This window comes from Syngnathus leptorhynchus, chromosome 21, assembly GCF_054491065.1.
Source record: "Syngnathus leptorhynchus isolate UIUO chromosome 21, UIUO_Slep, whole genome shotgun sequence".
Classification (NCBI taxonomy): domain Eukaryota; kingdom Metazoa; phylum Chordata; class Actinopteri; order Syngnathiformes; family Syngnathidae; genus Syngnathus; species Syngnathus leptorhynchus.
The window spans coordinates 4,171,223-4,187,935 of record NC_141215.1 but is presented as its reverse complement, the minus strand read 5'-3'; the positions used below and the strand labels follow the sequence as shown (position 1 = coordinate 4,187,935).

At 47.8% G+C, this 16,713-nt stretch overlaps 1 protein-coding gene across 2 annotated transcripts; it reads left to right on the top strand.

Moving 5' to 3' along the window:
• Positions 1-567: 567 nt before the first annotated feature.
• On the top strand, positions 568-16,346 carry arid2 (AT-rich interactive domain 2). Of its 2 annotated transcripts, XM_085902573.1 has the most exons (22): positions 568-790; positions 937-1,122; positions 1,252-1,345; positions 2,287-2,384; positions 6,664-6,797; positions 7,951-8,169; positions 8,247-8,314; positions 8,408-8,477; positions 8,581-8,831; positions 9,287-9,383; positions 9,487-9,696; positions 9,762-9,926; positions 10,407-10,485; positions 10,576-10,710; positions 10,803-11,014; positions 11,081-13,329; positions 13,618-13,763; positions 13,845-13,983; positions 14,053-14,138; positions 14,226-14,349; positions 14,421-14,512; positions 14,595-16,346. In XM_085902573.1, the coding sequence occupies exons 2-22, from the start codon at positions 1,031-1,033 to the stop codon at positions 14,704-14,706; spliced, it is 4,872 nt and encodes a 1,623-aa protein (XP_085758699.1). In that variant the 5' UTR covers positions 568-790; positions 937-1,030; the 3' UTR covers positions 14,707-16,346. The 2 variants fall into 2 exon arrangements, with proteins under 2 accessions (XP_085758699.1, XP_085758698.1); XM_085902572.1 differs by having other exon boundaries at positions 568-1,122.
• The last annotated feature ends 367 nt before the right edge of the window (positions 16,347-16,713 follow it).

The following is a 16,713-nucleotide window of genomic DNA, read 5'->3' as shown; positions in this document are numbered from 1 at the left end:
AATACAACTATTCATTTTAATATTACAGTGTTTATAGAGGTGATGACTTGCAACCTTTTCTATATCTTATCTGCTTTTGTCCTGTGTTATCCTAAATGATGTCTAAGAGTGGAAAAAACTTTATTTCGAATAATGCAATCATAAGATCCTATGTTAGTTAACTGTACTGTATATTTGCAAGGATGATACTTTCTGACATTGTTTATCTGGAGTTTTTCTGTCTTGTCCCAAATAAGGACATCTACGAATAATAATATTATTATTTTTATAGCTCCTGTTCGTGTCATATCCTTTTCCCCGTATGATATTTACGAGTACAATATGTTTTGGGAGGGAGGGTAAAGTTTATGTGTAGTTTTCAAGTCCAAATATTCCCCATCCTAATGTCTTTCCCAATAATAAGATCCCCCGTTAATTAGTGCTATACCCTACCCCCACGGGACATTTACAAGTACCTCCTGACCTGTTTTTATCCGACAATTTGTCCGACGGTTTCTAAAAAAGAAAACAAGTCTATTGTTCCAGCAGCCAGCCAGCCGCTCTGCCTTGGACAGACAGTGGGGGGTGCAGTGCAAGGCTCGACCACAGAGGGCGCTGTACGCACGGCAGGCTGGCCTCCGCGGCCTTCTCATCTTTTTGTCTGAGAACAGGATCCCTCTGCCGCTCTACAGTGTGTGCGATAGCCTCGGAGCCGCGTCCGTACCACACTGTCAAACCACTCCAAACGAATACAACCGCGACCAAAAAGCATTAATCGAACACGTCCCGCTATGGCGCGTCTAATCCGCCGGTAGGTCGCTCGTATTTGGGACTGTTCGTTTTGGAACTTAGTCCGGGTTTGAATCGGGCTCGCTCGCTGGTGTGTGCATCAGTCTTTATTAGCGAGCTGCCGCTCTTCTTGCTACCAGCTATTTCTTTAACTTTTTAAACACTCAGCTTCGCGAATGACTGAGCGCCGGCGGAGTATGGGATCGTTGGTGTCTTAGGAAGCAACCGAAGTGGGCTTTAACCGTTTTTGCATGCAAAAACAATGGCAAATTCGACGGGGAAAAATCTTCCAGATCAACGAAGGAAGGGACAGGCTTTCCTGGACGAGCTGCGGCAATTTCACCAAAGCAGAGGGTGAGATTCGGGGGCGCTTTTATTTACACCAAATGCAACTTTCGCTTCACATCGAATCGCACTCGGACTTGCGCCCAAGTGTTATTGAGAGACATTTATGCTCATTTGTGACGTTATCTCCCCCCTTAGATCGCCGTTCAAGAAGATTCCTGTCGTGGGTGGAAAAGAGCTGGATCTGACCGCTCTCTATTACAGAGTCGTCTCTTTAGGTGGATTTGCTAAGGTGAGTGGGGGAACCCAAAGTGGATATTTTACACCCCGCTCCGTGCGGCTTGTGGACCCGCTCTGCGACTCTCGTGTGGGCAGCTCGGGACGATTGGATCACCCCCCCAACCCCCTCCATACTTCAGCAGACAGCCGTTAGTGGATCGGTGTTGGCCTTGTGCTAGTTTGCCATGTATCTCTATTGCAATGTGCTGCCTTGTGTTGTTGTACGCTTTCCATTGAGTGGCGAGCGCTGCGAGTCAGAGCGCACTCTGGAGCCACTCAAAATTAGCGGGCACGTTTAACATCGATTATCGCCACTTCGGAAAAGCCCAAGGAGGCCGGAACCGTGCTACCGGTTCCCCCCGCTCGGTGCTCCACTAGCCGGGGAAAGCCTTCGTTTTACCCCTCTCTTTCCCTCGCCATTTTCCTCGGCTTCATGGCTGCTCGCAAAATAACAGGCCTCGTAGGCCCGTATAGTAAATACTGTCAACGGCACCGCACCGAACCCCGAATAAACGCCTTAGCGCCAACTAATGCATTCTCCCTCTCCGTTGGCACAGTTTGTCGGGAGTTTAGCGTCGTTTGCGTGTCAAGCTAGCGTGGGAAAAGTCAACTTAGCCTGTTAGCCGTGTTGCTAACTAGCTTCAACTGAAACGTTAAGTCTTCCAACACTTGTACACACATTCATGTGTCAAATGTAAATACAATGCGTCGCATTTGTATACATTTACGGCATTCTACCGCGGGGGGGTATGTTTATTTCGCGTCATTATTTACACGTAGGTTAAATTGTATTTTTTTTACAAGGTTATTGATTTTCAACACGACTTATGGGGAGGGGGGGGAAAACCTGTAGATAGAAAACCAGATGGTTCCAATGTTGTTGCTCTCTCTCCATTTACTTTTATGATATTTTGCGGTGCTTTCCTCTAACCACCTCTTTTTTCTCTTTTGCAGGTGTCTGACAAAAACCAATGGAATGAACTCGGGGAAGAGTTTAATTTTCCAAGGAGTTGCTCCAACGCTGCATTCGCTTTAAAACAGTACTACCTTCGGTGAGTAGCTCTGTGCCTCCCAGGCAGCATGTGGGAAGTGTTTACAATTGTTAGGATGCAATCAACAGGCGTTTTTCTTTTTCTTCTTCTCCCATCCATTTGTTTGGAACCGGTGACTTCACGAAAAGCTTTGGAGGGGGGAAGAAAAAGAATAATGCATGGAGAGTTTTGTGGCCTTTTTGATTATTTCGCTGTTGTTTTGGTTTCAAGCTGCAGCGCTTTTGAGTCAGCTGCCAGTGATGGGGAGCATCTTGAACACCGCGCTCTCGTCATATCTCGTGTTAGTTCCTGTCTTAAGCGTCCGTTTGCTAGAAAATCCATCTTTGCAAGCAGGGAGCATTTTTACGCTGCAAGGTGGCCAAGCTGACAGCTTCCCCCCCCCCCGTCGTTTTGTGGTTGATGCTCTCAGTTCCTTTTAAGCGCCATAGATGTATCCCCATCAGCTTTTATTGCAGAGACAAATGTCTTTTTTTTTTTTTGTCTCGTGTGAAGAGCAGAGCATATAAGTTGGCAGAAAGGCGAATGACAAGACTGTCTGTTGTGCTAGTTGCCAGTGGGAAGCTGATGAACTCGTAGGCTCGGTAAATATGCAGAATTCCACTTTTGTTCCGGCATGGAGTTAAGGCGTTTTTTTTAAACAATAACTAAACTTGGCTGACCACGGGAGCAAAGTCATTTCCCCAAATGATGTCGCTAAAATACTCGGAGGTGCTGGTGAAATAGGGAGCAGCAAACGCAGGCTGACAGCTGAGGGGAGGCGGCATGCAGAATATATCACTCTGTGTGTCACAACAGCCGTTGGAACTAATTTGTTGATTTTTATCAAAGGAAGTTTGCTGCGGTGGATGGATGTCACAGGCAAGCGAGCGCTGCCGCGTTTTTTGCTGACTGCGTGAAATCGCTTATTGGATGAAAGGGGAAATTATATTTTCCTCTTAGCTTTTTTTTTTTTGTTAATGTAATCGGCGCAGGGTGAAGGTTTCCCGTTGTTCTTCTTCCAGGTCGGAGGTTGGCCACGCAAGAAGTTTTTTGTTGTTGTTGTTGATGTTTGCCAGCATCAAGTGTGGAAAGTATTTTCGATCTTAAAAAAAAAAAAAAAAGATGTGAGAAAAGCTGGTGTTTTATCGGACGGGGTCGTTTTGGGTTCATCATCCGAATTAAAGAGCAAGAGACAGAAGAGCGATGTGGGAAGACCCCCCCCCCCTCCCGAATAAAATTTCCCACCAGAGCTGCTTGTTTTAAAGGCCCAATAAAAACCTGATCCAAGCTGCCGCGGAATAAGCGCAAGCCATGATTTTTTAATGATTCTGTTTTTTAAAAATATTACTGTATAACATTGCAAATGCAAACTCTGCTATATGCTTGGTTTTATTTGGACCAATCTGTTCTCTCCCCTGTGATTTTTTTTTTTTTTTTTTTAACCCCGCAGCAGCTGCAGACTAGCTCACCACTCTGAGAACTGATTTGGTTTGATGGCTTTTCCTAAAACCGTTATGGACATATTTCAGTTCACATGTCCTCGGTAATTCTTTTCGCATGATTATTATTTTTTTGGGATGAGATTCAAGCAGGCAAGTTCCCCACCCTCGCGTCTTGATTTTTAGCGAAACCTCCCCGTAATCATCCAGACACACCTTCACGAGAGAATGAGCTCGTGGTGTCTCCCAAATGTAAACTTGACAAGTCAGGTGGCGCGAGCGTAACCTCAGTTTGCTCTCGCCGCCGCTTCCTCGGCAAGAGCCGCCCAGAGGGCAACGAGCGACTTCGAGGAACCGCTCGCTCGCTCTCTCTGTTGGTAGCTTAAACATGTCCATTGTTCGTACTCACGCTTAAGGCCTAGATGGAGTATTTTCTTATGTAATGAAGGAGCTTGTGAGGAATATGGGACAACAATTTTTTTCCCCCCCTCTCTCAGTGTAGAAGCCCTTAAAATGCACCGCATGAATCGATAGTCTTGTAAAAAAATATTTGCATCAGCCTTTGAACCAACTTGCATCAGTTTTTGAAGTCCATCGCCTCAGATTGTAGCTAGACCAGTTCTGGATAAAGACGAGACCCCGTCCGGCGAGAGCGATCCATCACGGACAACCCGAGGGCTTTTAAGACTTTGTATTTTGACCTGCCCGCAGGCGGTGTCAGCCACCACCTCATCTCTTCTTCTCGTCTCCTCGCCGTCCGGAAGATTGACGCATCCGCCTTGAACTCGACAGCGGAGGCTCGGGTTGCCGCGTTTTGTTGCTAGGGCTAAAATCACAAATCATCGGCGGAGAGTTTTTGTTCGGCCGGAGCTTTTAATAAACAATGGCAATAAATTCGATGGCAGAAAGACCGCTGTGGTGGAACAGCCACGCTGTCAAGGAGAAGGTCAGCTTCGGCTCTGTTGTGATTCAGCCTCGTTTCAAAATCTCGACTGTATGGAAGGCATTTTTTAGAAAAGGCATTTGTCAGCGGTTGCTCTTATGTCTGACAACATGCACCAGGTTTGGGCTCGAAAAAAAGAAATACCCCCACCCCCCCTCCTCTGACAACAATCACTGTTCCTTCCTCAGTGCTGCAGAGGAACTGGCATCATTTTTGAAAAAGTCTTTTTCGATTCACGAAGCTGCTCGCTCGCTCCGATGCAGATGTTTGCAGCTGTAAAAAATTTGAGCGGTATTATTGCGCCGGCTCGTGCGCTGACCTTTCCATGTGTTATGCTCCTGTCATACATTATCAGTAGAAGCCGTGGGGGCTGCATTTCCAGCATCACTATTTGAATCCTTGGAGGAATGTTTATTTTTATTTTTTTAGATAGATTACAGCCGTGCCAAATAGTGTCTTTACAGTTGGACTCTTTGCTGTCAATCATCTATGTTTGAAAGCGTTACGCTTGAAGCTCATGCTGGGATTATTGCCAAACACTTTTTTATTTTTATTTTGCATGCCGTCATCCACTTCCAGTAGGGGGCAGTGCACCCAAACACACCAGGGGCAATAGGGCAATCAAACCCAGACTTTGTTTTGGTTATTGGAAATTTTTTTCTGCAAGAATAAAACAAGTAGATGATTTTCACACAAATACCAGTTTAAAGAAAATGTTTACTAGCTGTAGTGTTATGATGCGGATGTGCAACCAGGTGGTGGGAGGATTTGTGTGCCCCCCCCCCCCCCCCCCCCACTGCGCCACTTGAGACGATACCACAAAATCGTTTAAAAGTCTAGATGCACACCTCTCTAACCGAATCTAGGCGATACGATCTTCAGTCTCTCGGCCAAGCTTCCTGTTAGCCTCTTTGAACAGGAGCAGGGTGCGACCCTTCACCCCTAAAGCATTCAAATCAGTGGACTGGTACCGTCAACCTCGGACTCAATGATTTTTTTTTTTTTTCTGTCATCATGAATGCACTAGAAAGAGAAATGGAGCCCTTCTCGCTTAAAAAAAAAAAAAAGGCTCCCACCCATGTATAGTCATTATCTGCTTTTGGCCAGACAGCGGTTGATGACGTTGCATCGAGGAGCCGGGCCCTATCTCTCCCTCCCGCTCGCCTCGTTCCCTCCCTCCCTCCTTCCTCTCCACGAGCGGCAAACGGCGTGTATTTATAGCCGAGCGTGTCACCCGGCAGCCAGCGGACGGGGGATTACCTCCACCGTGATGAACAAGCGAGGGCTTCATTCACTAACAGCCGCTGGCTGGCTGGCTGGCTCGCTCGGTGACTCACGGCCACACGCTCACCGTGGAGGTATTTCGTGCAGCTTGCTATGACCCAAGACGTGTTGCCTTATCGCGGGGGGGAAGGAGTGACTTCATTCCTCGTGTTTGTCAAGTTCCTTGCAAATGTTTGCCACTTGCATTTCTTGCGTGAAATTGCAAAGGGTGTTGAGATTTATTCATTTCTCAAGTGTCTAATTTCAGTACTGTCCGTGTTGACATATTGTTTTAGGAAATGTTGAAGTGATTAAGCCACAGAGTTGTTTGTATTTATTTTTTGTAATCTGATTTCTGACTTTGTGATTTATGTTTACGCCATACTTGTTTGGTAAAATTTTCGGAATATTTAAAAGACTGCAAGTCATAGCTAGTTTGAACAATTAATCATTTTGCTGGCTATGAATATTCCATTTTTTTCAAAATCCTGTCCAGGTTAGGTTTTTATTAGTATAATTTTTTTTTTTTTTAGATTTTTTTTTATTTATTTTTATTTATCTTATTTATTTGTATTTTTTTTTCTCCCTCCCTTAGCCACTCAGGCTCGGAGTGCAACAGGGTGCACTTTTCTCACCACTTTCTTTTTGCACACAGATACTTGGAAAAATATGAGCGGGTCCACCACTTTGGCGAGGACGATGACGAAGCGCAGCCGGGGAACACCAAGACCTTTCTTCCAGTTGGGGCGATTCCCACGTCTTACAACTACCAGCAGCATGTTGTCTCAGGTAAGCCCGACGCCCTCTTAAGAGGGTTTTCCCCTTTACATGCTTAGCAAGCTAAGTCGAGCTTAGCGTCCGTCACTGGGCTAGCGTGGTGTTTTATGCATCAGGTAGCTGGATTAAAAATCTTATTTGTGTGTGAACAAACTTGAAAAAAAGGGTTAATCCTCATGCTGATGTGATTACACTGTCACACTTTTTTTTTTTTTTCGCAACATATTGAAGGTTGCTTATCTAGCACCTTTATTGCAGCATGCCGTTTGCTTCACATTTCACCTCACAGTTCTTTTCGCTGGTTGGGAACCGCACCTGTGAGAAAAGCAAGTGTTTGTGGGAACCTGCTCTTAAAAATAACATTGATAAATCTTTTTTTGTTTTTTTTCTCAGAAACAGGGAAAAAGATGCAACTGAAAAAATAGAACACATATTTCTAACAAACTAACGGCCTTCCATATTTAAATTTCTACACAGAAATGTATTTTTTTTTCTCCAGGTGTTAATGGGTGCTTGAAAAAAAAAAGTCAGTGTGACTGTTGGCCTATTTTTTTTTTTTTTTTTGCCGCCTTTGCGTTAAACCGCGAATGATAGTCACACAAACGGATTTCTATTTTGGTCGCAGCTTTGCGCGAACGTTGTCGTACAGTCCCTCTTTTGTCCCGACCCCGATGCAGGTGTTCAGGGTCGAACGGCAAGTCGCAGGAATTGAATGGAGCGGTTGTAACCGTAAAAGGAACTCAGATGATTTACATTAACAGTTAAAGCCTGCCTGCCTTCCATTCAGCTCCTCTCAATCAAAATAAAAAAAAAAATTTTTTCCCCCCTCCCTCCTCGCTCGCGATTACCATCCCTGGCACGTTTGCTTGAATGTAAATCAAGAAAAAAGGCTTTCTTTGAAGCCGAGGCGGCTAAATAATAACCGCTGATAAAATCTCGCCCTCTGTTGATAATATGTAAATGCACAAAGTCGACTCGATTCCTTTAGATGTCCTCTGTGGCTTAAAGAAAAAAAGGTGGGGGGGCTCGACTGCATTTGCCGACTTGGCTTAGAAGCTTGCTGACCTGTGAACAAGGTTAAAACTTTATTTTTTGTTGTTGTTGAAAGGAGAACATTAAACTTGGATGAGGAAGGTAAATCAGAACTCGACTCTTGTCTCCTCAGACTATCTTCGCCAAAGCTACGGGCTGTCTACTGAATTCATCCCGCCGTGCGACTACAACAAACTGGTGCTGTCTCTCCTCTCGGGCCTGCCCAACGAAGTGGACTTTGCCGTCAACGTTTGCACTCTGCTCTCCAACGAGAGCAAGCACGCCATGCAGCTGGACAAGGACCCCAAATTGGTCACGTTGCTACTGGCCCACACTGGCGTCTTCGACGACTGTACGTCAGCAACTCGGTTTTATGTGTAGAAATCAAAAAAATAATAATTGTGTTCACCTCCTGCTCTCTTTTCGTAGCGCTAGGCAGCTTCTCCGGGGTTTTTGGTACCGACTGGAAGGCGAAAACGTCCCGGGATTTTATCAGGGTAATGATTTGACATGTTTAATAATTAAAAAAAAAAAACAACAACTATATTGATAGGCTAAGGTTTTTTTTTTTCTCCCCTGCTCGCTTTCAGTTTTGGAAAGAGGTGGTGCAGGATGCCGAAGTCAGAGAGCTGATCTGGGACAAGAGCAGTACAGCACAAGGTAAAGAAAAGAAAAAAAAAGACTCACTATTGAATCTTTTTAAAATCTGGTGAAATTCTATTTTGCATGAAAGCGTATTACGTAACCACGGCAACTTGTTTAGATGGTACATCAGTGGCGGAGCGTTGGCAGAGCCTCATCCACCCGCCGCGGAACCTGGGCATCGGCGACATGGAGGCCCAGCGGGTGCTGCAGGTGGCCGTCATCCTGCGAAACCTCTCCTTCGAGGAGGCCAACGTGAAGCTGCTGGCGGCCAACCGAACGTGCCTGCGCTTCCTTTTGCTCTGCGCCCACTGTAACCTCATCTCGCTCCGACAACTCGGGCTGGACACGTTGGGCAACGTAGCCGCCGAGGTGAGTCGATCGGCTCACAAATACTCGGGCGAGCGCGGGCGTCGGTCACATGAGAATGCCGAAAGGCTCGCGCATCCCTAAACTATTATTTCGACACCTTCCCGGAGCCTTAGTGAATGATTTATGTATGTTAATTTACTGCTGTGCCGGGAAATAACTCCTCATCAAAGTGCTATTTCTAGAAAATGTATGCAAAGAGCCCTGGATGCAATCAGTTAGAGCTTTGTCGCCAGGAACTCGAGGGGCACTTTTTGCATCCGCTTTAAAAGCACCGCTGCTTATTTGTTCGAGACGACATAAAGCGTCAATGAATGCTAATGAAAGCAAATGCTACTTTATGGAAAACATTTGTCCGTTTGAACTGTAGCGCCTTGGCCTTTTTTTTTTTTTTCTTGTTGAACTTGACTTTGCTTCTTCATCGGAATGCGCTTTTTTTTTTTTTTTTTGCCTCACAGCTCCAGCTCGACCCAGTTGACTTTCGGATGACCCATTTGATCTTTCACACCATCACCAAATGCTTAATGTCCAGAGACAGGTTCCTCAAAATGAGAGGTGCGCCTTTGCTCTTATATAATCAATCTATTTGTAGCCACAGCGATGTCAACATCTTGTATGGAATGTGATCTCCTTTTTTTTTTTTTTTTTTGTCGTGTAGCCATGGAGATCCTGGGCAACCTGAGCAAAGCGGAGGACAACGGCGTGCTCATCTGTGAGTATGTGGACCAGGACTCGTACAGGGAGGTAATGGTGCTCCTCACCCTGCCTGACCTCATGCTCCTCATGGCCTCGTTGGAGGTGCTCTACCTGTTGGCTCAGCTTGGGGAAATTCCCTGCAGCAAGATTGCCTCTGTGGACCGTAGCATAGGTAAGACAGCGGACGACGGCGAAAAAAATTTGAAATATAACTCGTGTCAATTTTTCTCTCCTCAGACCTGCTGGTGAGGTTAGTTTCTGTGGACCTTCATACGTTCGGACCCGATGCCCTCACGGCGGTGCGGTTAATCGAGCATCAGGCCAATACAGAACAGGCTACCGAAGTTCGACCGCAGCTGGTCGAGCAGGTCGCGGCGGCGGCGCAGGGAGCGCCAGCAACGAGTGAGCGTCCTTCACACACACACCAACCGTGACAGTTCAAATCAAATAAACGTAAAATATGGACTATTTATTTTACTGTTGCTCATTAAAGTCCAGATGCCGGCATGCAAGAAGAATTTCGGTGCGCAATAATTAAAAAGGCAACATTTTTTTTTTTTTTTATGTTGGAGCTTGATGAGATTTGTGATAATCTGATTTCAAAGTCATGCAGATTGAATTCCTTCCAGTTTATCAAGGAGTTGACTGTTGTACTTTTTTGGGGGGATAAATCATTTTTTTGCACCGTTTGCCAAGTTTTCTGGAGACTCATAAAAAGAACAATTTGTATGTAGTCATTAGTTTATGTGACATCTAGTGGACAGATTTGGGAAGACAGATTTTTTTTGCAGTTGAACTGAATCAGCACACCAACTATACATTTCGAGCACAGTCTTTCATAACAGCTAAACATTTGTACCGCTTTGTTTTTCTGCTCTTCAGCCGCACGGGCTCCGGTTCAGTCCGCACAGCCACCACCTGGCATAGTTGAACTCGATGGAGAGAAATTTACATTGCAATGGTGAGTCATCTTCACAACTACTACACTATTTATAAAAATTGTTTTTTTAAGCCCAAAATGTGAGCTCTGTTTTTTTTTTTTTTTTAACAGGCTAAATGCACACTTTGAGACAAACACTGAGGGCTCGGTGTCAAGGTCAGATATGTACTCGGAGTACCTTTCCACGTGCAGCAAAATGGGTCGAAGTAACATCTTGAACTCCGCTGGCTTCCTCAAATGTCTGCGGTCAGTCTTATTTACTGTTTTGCCCTAAGATGAGAAAAAAAAAAGTGAAAATGTTCCACAGAGTATTTACTTTTTACCTTGCCTCGTTACAGGACCGTCTTCCCCAATCACACGATGCGGCGGCAGGACGAGTCCAAAGCCAACGGACCGGTTCACATCCTCCTGGTGGGGATAAGGCGGAGGTCAATACCGCTGCCCGTTCAGTTGTACTACCAGCAGCCTCAACAACAGCAGGCGGCAGGTGGAGCGCCCTCTCCTGCGGTTCGAAGCGAAGCCCCTGCCGACCCCCAGGCGCCACCTCCAGGTAGAACTTTCAAATAATTGAAGTTGGAAATAGTAGGAAAGAAAATGAGTTTATGTTTTGCGTTAGGTACACCTCAGCTAGGCCGGCCGCCAGGCCCGAGCGTAGGTGGCGGGACGCCGTCTGGGAGCGCCAATGCGAAGGAGACCCCCAGTGCAAGCCACCCAGCTGCTCCCCATCATCCGGTGGCCCCGCACGCGCCTCTGCAGTCACCACCAAACACTCAGCAACAACAGCAGCAGCAGCAAGTCCGATCCGGTCCAGTTGTCCAGATTCCGACATCTGCACCGGCTTCCCAGAACCACAGCCCGCAAAACGCCGTGGCTTCACCTGCGCTTCAGCAGCACTCCCCCATGCTCCCCACCGGGACGCCAGTCACGCTTTTTCAACAGGTACCCCAAGGCCACATACTCACGGCTAGGGTGCAAGGCGTCTGCCCCCCAATTTCCCAGCACCCGCCCCTCGCCCCGACGCCACCTCTGCCCACGTCGCAGGGAGCCTCGCCTCACGTAGACCCTCGATGCGGGGGGGCGTCTTCACCCGCAACCACCTCTTCCATCCAAGCGGCGTCAAGTAATCCGGCGGCGCCCGCTTCCACGAGCTCCCGTGTCACATTTCAGAATATCGCCCCCAAACCAGCGCCAAGCCAGTCCACTGGGCCAGCAACCACGATAGCCAACCAGCAGCCTCAGACACAGGCGCAGAGTGTGGTCATAGTCGGTCCCGGTCCGCAACCAAGCCAAGCCTACACCCCGGCCATACACCAAATTGTTCTTGCCAACCCTGCCGGCGCCCAGTCCATTCAAATAGCCGGGCAGTCCGGAGCCCCTTCCAACCCGTGCCCGGCTTCGGCCACCCCCCAAGTCCATCCCAACCAAACAGTCAGCCACGCACTGTCCCTCAAACGACATCAGCAAATGATTCCGCAAGCTCCTCCCTCGCAGCCTACCTCCTCCGAGTCCAGCTTGATCAAACAGCTTCTGCTTCCAAAGCGAGGGCCTTCCACGCCGGGCGGAAAGCTCATCCTCCCCGCGCCGCAGGTGCCCCCTCCCAACAGCACCAGTTCGCAGGTCATCTACCAAACGGCCTACAACCCCCAGGTGCCCCCTCCCCAGCCGCAGCAACTGAACGTGCAGCTGGTTCCCAGTCAGGTCCAGCTCTTGCCTGGCCAGATCATCTCGACGAGTAGTCCGGCCGCCATCATCCAGGCCCCCATGGCGACCGGACAAGTCACTTTTACTGTGGTCCCGAACACTGGCTTTAACACCGTGGCCGCCGTCAGCCACGGCGCCGTGGCCCCGAGCGTCCCGTCGCCGCCGCTCTCGACGGGGACCGCGTCCCAGCAAGCTCCCGCCGTTCCTCCTCCTCCGCCGCCGGCTTCGCTCCGAGGCGACAAGATCATTTGTCAAAAGGAGGAGGAGGCCAAGGACGCCACCGGCTTGCACATCCACGAGCGGAAAATCGAGGTGATGGAGAACTCCTCCATGCCCGACGGAGACTCCTCCGCTAATGGGAAAACCAGTAACGGGGACGTCGGGGTCGGCGCCAAGCTGCTAAACGGTCGCAAGTGCATGGAGTCTAGTCTACCTCCGTACCACTCAGGGAACAGTCAGGGGACGCTAAACGGTCCGGCAGCGGAGAGTTCCCCCGCCAACGGGAAGCAGGCCCTCTCCCCCGGCCCCGACGCCGCCCCGGAGGGCAACTCCGATCCTAAAAGGACGCTGGTCAACGGGGTGTGCGACGTGGACCGGGGCGAAGGAGGCGTCATTAGCAAAAACATTCCAAATCACATTGCTTCCAAGCAGTACTTGGGGAACGGGGACGTGGGCCCCGCCGAGAAGAGCCCCCCTGCTCCCAGTCCTCCCCTCCAGCAGGACACTGCCAAAGCCCAGCAGGCAGAGCGCCTGGCCAATGGACCTCAGGCGATCGGCCCCAGGCCGCCCTCGGAATTAACAAACGGACCTTTCGGGCCCGGCCACGCCGTGCCCGCGCTAAGGCAGCAACTGCTCCCCAATTCCACCCCGCCCCCCGCCACCCAGAGCGCGTCGGCCCCGCCCGCAAACGGCGTGGCCTCGGAAGCCCGGGGCGTCAAGAGGCCGGCCGAGAGCGAGGATCGCGCGGCGGCCGCCGCGTCCTCGGGGATCCCCAACAAAGTGGGAGTGCGGATAATCACCATCAGCGACCCCAACAACGCGGGCAGCAGTTCCACCATGGTGGCCGTGCCGGCGGGAACCGACCCGAGCACCGTAGCCAAAGTAGCAATCGAGAACGCCAGTCAGCAGAGGAACTGCTCACCCACGCAGGCAGCTGGCACAACGGTGAGTCACGTCGCCCGCTATATATTTATTATTTGCGTGGGGTTTTTTTTTTTTTTCCCCCAATCGATCAATCGTCGCTACGACGCGGAGGTTAAGAAGGTGAGGCCAGTTCAGACCATTTGGCTTTCACTGATACAAACCTCCTGACAACAAAAGCTGCTGAGAGAACAACTTAGGCCTCCAGAGAGCGCTTCGGTTACATCTCAGCATACAAAACACTCGGACGGCGTATTTTAAAAAAACAGTAGAGCTCCCAATATAGTTTGACAATCCTCATCTCTTTTATAGCCGACCGTTACCCCGTCCCCGCCCCCCGCGACCCAACCTCCAGACAACAACGCCCCTCCGCCCCCCCAGCAAGCCCCCACGGCGCCGCCCGAGCCAACCAGGAAAGCGGGGCAGAACTTCAAATGTCTTTGGCAATCCTGTAAACGGTAAGTTTGGCCTCTTTTCTACGCGTCGCTTCCAAACTGTTTTTTTATTTTTTTTTATTTTATCGTCTTTTCTACTCCTAGGTGGTTCGAGACTCCATCCCAAGTGTTTTACCACGCCGCGACGCAACACGGCGGAAAGGACGTGTACGCCGGGCAATGTCAGTGGGAAGGATGCGATCCTTTCCCGCGACAGAGACTCTCGTTCATCACGCATCTACAGGTAGCAGCGTTTTATTTGTTAACGTCTCGATCGGAACTTAACGCTCTCGTTCCGTTAACTCGCTTTCAGGATAAGCACTGTTCTCGGGAAGCTTTGCTAGCTGGACTCAAACTGGAGGAACAGCAAGCGCAAAGCCCCAACCCAACTTCTTCCCAGTACGTGACACCGATGTGTCTTTTTTTATTTTTGACGCCCGATGAGAATTATTTTCAGCCCTAATTTGTAAACGTGTGCTTTGAAAGGACGCCGCCGGCGACAGGCAGTACTCCGGCGGCGCGACCGCCAAAAGCAATCGTCAATCATCCCAGCGCAGCTCTCATGGCCCTCCGTCGAGGTTCTCGGAATTTGGTCTTCAGGGACTTCACGGTGAGTTCAAGCGGCTCGAGCGAACCTCGGGGAAAGAACCCACGATTTAAATGTTCTCCTACCCTCGTCAGGACGAGAAGGAGGGACCAGTGACCAAACACATACGACTAACTGCTGCCTTAACGTTAAAGAACATCGCCAAGCACTCGGACTGTGGTCGCATGTAAGTATGGAGGCGGGGAAAAAAAAAATTGAATTTCTTTCTCGGCGAAAATCGGACCATAATTGAAATCCCAACCTTTCAGGCTGGTAAAGAAGCACGAGGCGCACCTCTCCGTGCTGGCACTGAGTAACATGGAGGTTTCCACCACGCTCGCCAAATGCCTTTATGAACTGACACGTTCGCTCCAGGCCTAATTTACGCCAAAAGGACAACCTCGAGAAAACTCCTCCGTCATCCTCACCCGCCCAACCGAGGGCGAGAGGAGGAAAGACGCCGCCGGTGAGCTGTAGCGAGTCTGGGGAGGAAGCGCAAGCGCAGGATCCGGACTGAAGAACCTCTCGGCCTGCTGCCCCGCCCCTCCCTTCCTCCCCCCCCCCCCTCGCAGCTCCTTCAACCTGTGTTTGAAACCCCACCACGTACCCTCGTCCACACACTCAACAAACTGCCACGGGGTCTTCCACCAGCTGCCCATCACAGGGAGCTTTTTCCGACCGCTTCCCCGAGGAACTTTGCCGACAAACCCGACCGCCCCCACCACCCAAAAAAAAAAAAGGAAAAAAAACAAGCACCAAACACGAGCACATTTTGTCGACAATTTTTTTTCGCCCCCACGAACTGACGAGCGAATTCCGACTGATTGAAGACCACCAGTTTTATTTGGAGGGGCGGGGTTTGGAAGGCGTCCCACAGGGATCGGAGGACTCGACAGGCAACTGGCGCAGACTTATTTTGTTTGTTTTTTTTCCTTTGGAACTTGGTAGCTTGGTTTTCTTACTTGAGTCGATATATTTTCACCTATTTATTATTGAAATAAATGACATGACATTACAATTAATGAAAAAAAAAAAAATCTTGTAAATATCTTGTGAATATATATAAAGAAAGATCCTCCCTCATGATGATGCAGCCACTGGAGAACTTGCTCTGTGGTGTTAATAGAAGCATTACTTTGGTAGGATTGAATAAAGTAGTCTGTTTTTTTGTTTTGTTTTTTGTTTTGCTTTTTTTTTTTTTTTTTTTATGATCCCTGGTCACTTGTATCTAATGTGATTCTATACTCAGCAGTGTATGAATGTACTTAAAACCCTGTAAATACTTCTGCAAAGGTACTGATGCTGTAAAGCCTAGGGAGAGGGAGGGGGGGAGAAAAAAAAAAAACAGTTTTTTGTGGAACTGTGACATTTTTGTATTATAATACCTTGTAGAACTCATTTTGCTGGCTGAAAGAGTATGGAATAATATATCATGTCATTTTGTAGAAGAAAAAAAAAATATTGAAGGTATTTTCCCCCTTTCTGTTTCCTCACACCTTACCCTGCAATGCACGCATACACAAACACACACACACACACACACACGAGAAAAAACAAAACATATATCTATCCACTGTAAACGTTTTTGTCATTGTACGGGCACAGTGCGCGTACCCAAATTTTTTTGTATTTGTAAATTGGTTTAAATACATGGAGTTTTTATACAGGTTTTCTTCCTGTGTTCTTTGCTTTACGTGCAGGTATAATATTTTCTTCACTACTTTTTTCTATCTTAATATAGTGTGGAGTTTTATTGTACTATTTTTTCATTCTTAATACCATGCCACATTCCGGCTCACGTCCTCAAGACTGTCCTCTCTACCGTGTGTTGTGTACCATTTATGACTGCCTGTCCTATTAGCATCCGAGCGGGGTGGGGGGGGGACGGCACGACCCAACCATCCTCATTTCTGCCGTGTCTGTAGGATGTGTGACTAAAAATAGACCTAACAGTCTGTTAGAGATTGGCTTTATTTACTTTGGTGACTGTTTATAGTTTTTAAATAAAAACACTGAACATTTTTCATTTTCTTCTGGGTTCTTCCAAGTATTTTACATTATTTGCAAAATGAAAAATGCGACCACAGTGCATCGCAACTACTTTGGAAAATTTGGTTTTATATTTAAAAGATAGATTATTTAACTCCTAACTGTAATGACCAATTCTTACATCTCCATGAATGCAAAGAGCATAATTACAATTTAAAATATTGGATCAAATGAAATATTTGAATCACTAAGATTAATCAATAAAATATACAAAAGCTGATTTAACACTTATATTTATGTGTAAATGAGTTATCAAGTGGAAGGAAAAACAATTTAACATTTCCTCTCATCTATATTTTGTCAAAGGATGACTGTAAGAGTTTTATTTATTTTTGATTT